At 54.8% G+C, this 4,349-nt stretch overlaps 1 protein-coding gene across 1 annotated transcript in view; it reads right to left on the bottom strand.

Moving 5' to 3' along the window:
• Positions 1-1,245: 1,245 nt before the first annotated feature.
• IL2RB (interleukin 2 receptor subunit beta) overlaps positions 1,246-4,349 on the bottom strand; it is a 17,771-nt gene continuing 14,667 nt past the window's right edge. The window contains 1 exon segment of the mRNA XM_039877761.1: positions 1,246-3,808. Within this exon segment, the coding sequence (XP_039733695.1) occupies positions 3,019-3,808 (790 nt within the window). The 3' untranslated portion in view covers positions 1,246-3,018.

Below are 4,349 nucleotides of genomic sequence, written 5' to 3'. Positions count from 1 at the left end.
CTGCGCCTGACCGCTTCCGAGCCCTAGGTTGCCTGGTGCCCAGCTGGTGCTGCTCCTCTTCCCTGCAATCTGACCCAGGCCTGTCCCTCCTTCACCCCTTCCACCCTTGCCAGCTGCTCTCTCCTTTTCTCCCAAGGCCCATACTCGAATCCGCTCTGATCTACCAGTCCATCTCCACCTGGTGTGTAAAGTGGCCCCTTACCTTGCTCACCACCAGCTCAGGTCTCTCGTCAGACACGGTGGGGACAGCCGGATGCCCTCGGAGTGCCTGCTCCTAGGTGCCTTTCAGTTTTCCAGCCTCTATCATCTCAGCCTGTTTTTCCTGCCTGGAAAACCTGAGGTTCTGTTGTGGAAGGGACCTTAAGGGTTATCACCAGGTGTCTGCTATGATTAATCGGGACCCGCCAACAGAATTCAGAGCTGCACCCAAGCTTCGGAGGGACGAGGGTCATGATCATTTAGCAATGTCCGCCACGAACGCTGTTTTATGGATGCCAGATATTGCCATCCATGATCTGATCCAACTTTTCAGAGTCAAGGGCATTGAAAAATTATTTTTTAAAAAAACTGTATATGTATATACAAATCAAGTACAATATTTTCCCATGAGACCATGTCAGATGGTATCTAAACACAGGATACGATAAAACTGACTCCAATTAGTGAAAAAGATATTCACTTCAGAATTCTTTTACTTTTCCTCAAGGAGGGGGTCTCCATTTGGTGCTACCATCTCTTCAACAGCTTCCCAACCCTTGCTAATCTCCCCTTTAAACTAAGAGACAGCAGATTTCCAGCAGGCAGTGAACAGAAACATTTCTTTTTATTATATTTACTCTTTGTAGTTACCTTTTATTTATAGTGAATATCAGTTTTTCCACTTACAGAAGTAATATATCTTTTTTCTTTAAATAGAAGTATTTCAACAAAAAAATGAATTGGCTTAAAGAAAAATATTAAGTAAACAAAATAAAAAATGGTACACACTGATCATTAAAAATATATGTGATACAAATGACCACTGCTTGAGAAATGTAAGCCTCCCAAGAATTCTGCAAAGTGGAAACTAACTTTCAGAGAGGTTTCCTAGTTTACCCCAGGACAGGTCTGGGCACGGAGCTGGGGTCCGAGGCTCAGGCCAGAATTGAGGACCGTTGCAGCCCAGAACATAGGGCATCGTGAGGTGGGAAGTGAAACCTCTGGATCATTAAGCTATTCTGTGGTGAGAATCCAAGATTCAAGCAATCGTAGGAAAGGGGAGTTTATTTTGGGCATAAGGAAAACAGGAATCCTGAATGAACAGCCAGTAGCTCCCCGCCCTGTAGTAGGAGTCTCTGTATCAGGAGCCAGGGTTCAATTCCTCTCCAGCCTTTCCCTGTGTCCTTTCCACTTGCACCTGCTCCCAGGCCCTCAGTCCCTCGCTGAGTTCAAATACCCAAGACAAAGAAATCTGATTGGCCAGCTCAGGCCTGGCTTCCCTGATTGGACAGAGCTTTTTTTCTAAGCCACCTCATAGGATGCTGGTAAGCCTCTTGCGGTGCGGGGGGGCGGGCGTTGCTTGCGTCAAATGCCCAATCAGCTGCGAGTAGGGTCTATAAATTCAGGCACTGTGCTCTCCTAGCTTAGAATTTGTCGTAAGAATGAATTCTAAGCTGAGTTACACTCCCCCCGCCCCGCAACAAGAGGGTAAATTATGGAAGACATCACAGTTGTGATCAATGCTAGGGACAGAGGAAAACGAAATAGAGGGGTGGTGGGGACCCCTGCAAGGGAAGTGGGGAGTGGGGGAGGATTGCCACTTGAAGGGAAGAGTCCCTTGTTGGAGCCAGCATACTGGAAGCTAGTGGGCATGAGGCTTCGCCTCTCCAAGTCTTGACCTCAAAAGGGTCAAGGTGCCCAGCGTGCTCCTGTGAGGTGGATGGTGCCCCCTATGAGAAGGAAGCTGGGCACAGGGAACCCAGGCAAGATGGTGCCAGGCAGTTCATTAACTCATCCGAGGAACATAGTGAGATGCCAAGCACCCTGTGTCAAGTGCAGTGAACAGAGCTGCCCTTCTGGAGGTGTGCCAGCTCCTGGGCTGCAGAAGAGACCCTGCAGTGGAAGGTAGAGTAGGAGGGGCCCAGGAGTGGGTTCCCTGTGATAGCATCAGGACCTGCCACCAGGACGGGTTTCTTTCTAGCAGCATGTCTGATGACTCTCCGAAGCCGCTGGGGAAGGATCCAGCTGCTGTCTACTTTGCTAGGGGATTTGTGTCCATGCCTGGGCCACAGCACTAAAGATGTAGTAGCCAAGCATTCTGAGATCAGGAGAGATACCAAGGCCTGCTCTGTCCAGCTTCTCTGTGACCCTGAGAGTTTGTCCCTCCAGCACTGAAACTCAAGGTTTGGGCACATTAAGGGAGGCAGCGTTTCCTCCAGGGGAGGTGTGGAGGCATGAGGAAGCTCCAAGGGACCCAGGAGGACCACTGAGAGGGTTCCAGAAGGGAATGACCCAATATGATACGGATGGGGCAAAAGCTAGGCCATGAAGTGGGGCTGAGGGCAGGGGAGAGCCACAGCGGGTTTTTAAACAAGGGCAGCACAGCCATATTTGCATTTCAGAAAGACTGCTCGGGCTGCCTTGTGGAGGGTGGGTGAGAGGGGCTGACACTGAGCTGGAAGCCCCGTCAGGAGGCTGGGGTGCAGACCCCTGGAGAACCCTGAGAACTCTCCCTGAGGAGCAGCCGCAGGCTGGAGAGGAGAGATGCTTCAGAGGCAAAACCCAGGGAACCCCATGATTGACAAGGGAGGGGAGCAGTCAAAGTTCCTGGCTTGGGCAGAAGGCCCAGCGAGCAGCAGTTGAGGTTTGGAAGTGAATGGTCGAGTGTGCAGGGCTGGGTGGGGTCCCTCTGGACAGAGATGTCCCTGGGGCAACCGGACACCAAGTGTCTCAGCAATGTACAAACCTGAGGACAGAGAGTCCTCAACTGGATCTGGAGCAACAGTAGGCAGCCACCTGCCCCGACCCCTGGCTGTCTGCCTACAGAGAGTGAGCTGGGTCCTGATTCTGGAGCTCTTGGAGGGACAGGTAGGCATCAGTGTTTAGCGTCAGGCAGGATGTGGGGACTCTGACCTGGCCTTGCCTGGGAGGGCCGGCCCAGGGGAAGCCAGCCCCCTCCCCAGGGCGAGGGGCTGGGCCCTCCTCTCCCCCTTCTCCCGGTATACCCTCCAGAGGCGACTGGCAATCCACCAGGTCAGGGGCTCCCGGGGTGGGAAGCCTCAGGGGCTGGGGGGCCCAGTCTCTGGGGACCCCCTCATGCAGGGAGGGAAGCCGCCTCTCTTCACTGGCCCCGGCACCCCGCAGTGTCGTGCTTGGGGGGCCGACAGGGAGACTTGGGGAGAAGAGCAGCAGGTCTTCCCCGGGGGGGAAGGTGCAGTAGCCATGGTCCTCTGCTGGCAGAGGCGGCAGGGGAGGGAGGAGAGACCCCTCAGGTGCCCCGGACCCCCCCTCATCGGGCTCCTCGGCACAGGGGTCGTAGGTGAAGTACACCTGGCAGGCCTCAATCTCCAGCGCGTCCGGGAGGTGGAAGAAGAAGTAGCCTTGGTTGGTGAAGCAGCTGGTCAGTGAAGAGTGGCCACTGGTCTCAAGGGCGGGCGAAGGCCCCTTGTCCTGCTGCTGCAGGAGCAGCTGTGTGGCCTTGGCATCCTTGTCCAGCACCTCCAGCAGGGAGATCTCAGGCGCCAGGCCGCTGGGGCTGAAGGATGATGAGGGGAAAGGCGAGGAAAGCCACTTCTGCCAGGAGACAGACCAGCAGAGGGTGAGTAGGACACTCCAGATGCCCAGCAGCAACTAACTCCTCCTTCTCCTCCTGCAGCAAGCCGCTCAGGGCTGCCCACTCTTGGAAGCCCTCCCTGACTGTCCCCCCACACCCCACCCACTTGCCCACTGGCTTGGGAAACCCTCTGGGTCAGCCCAGGGTGGTGCTTGCTTCCCAGCCCCAGCATAGGCCTTCCTGGCCCACTGCAGGTGCCCAGGCAATGTGCTGGCTCAATGAGTGACTGCTTCCTGAGTGCCTACTGGTGCTGCTCTAGGTACCAGGGACACGGCAAAGGGTAGAATGTCAGTGTCTGTTTGGGACTAGTGCTAGTGTGTCCCCAAACAACCAATGCCAAGGCAGAAAGGGCCTGAGAGCACATCTTGTTCACCTTACAGGTGCCCAGAGAGGGTATGCCCTGGCCCGATCACACAGCCAGCTGGTGGCAGAGCTGGGACCCAAGCTCAACACTCACACTGCCCTGGAAACATCTCCAGTGGGGTCCTCCAATTCACCTCTTCCTCCCAGTGTTCTGCGTTCCCCCCACTTCCCACAC

This window comes from Pteropus medius, unplaced genomic scaffold (assembly GCF_902729225.1).
Source record: "Pteropus medius unplaced genomic scaffold, Ma_sr-lr_union100, whole genome shotgun sequence".
NCBI lineage: Eukaryota > Metazoa > Chordata > Mammalia > Chiroptera > Pteropodidae > Pteropus > Pteropus medius.
This window is presented reverse-complemented; position numbering and strand designations above follow the sequence as displayed.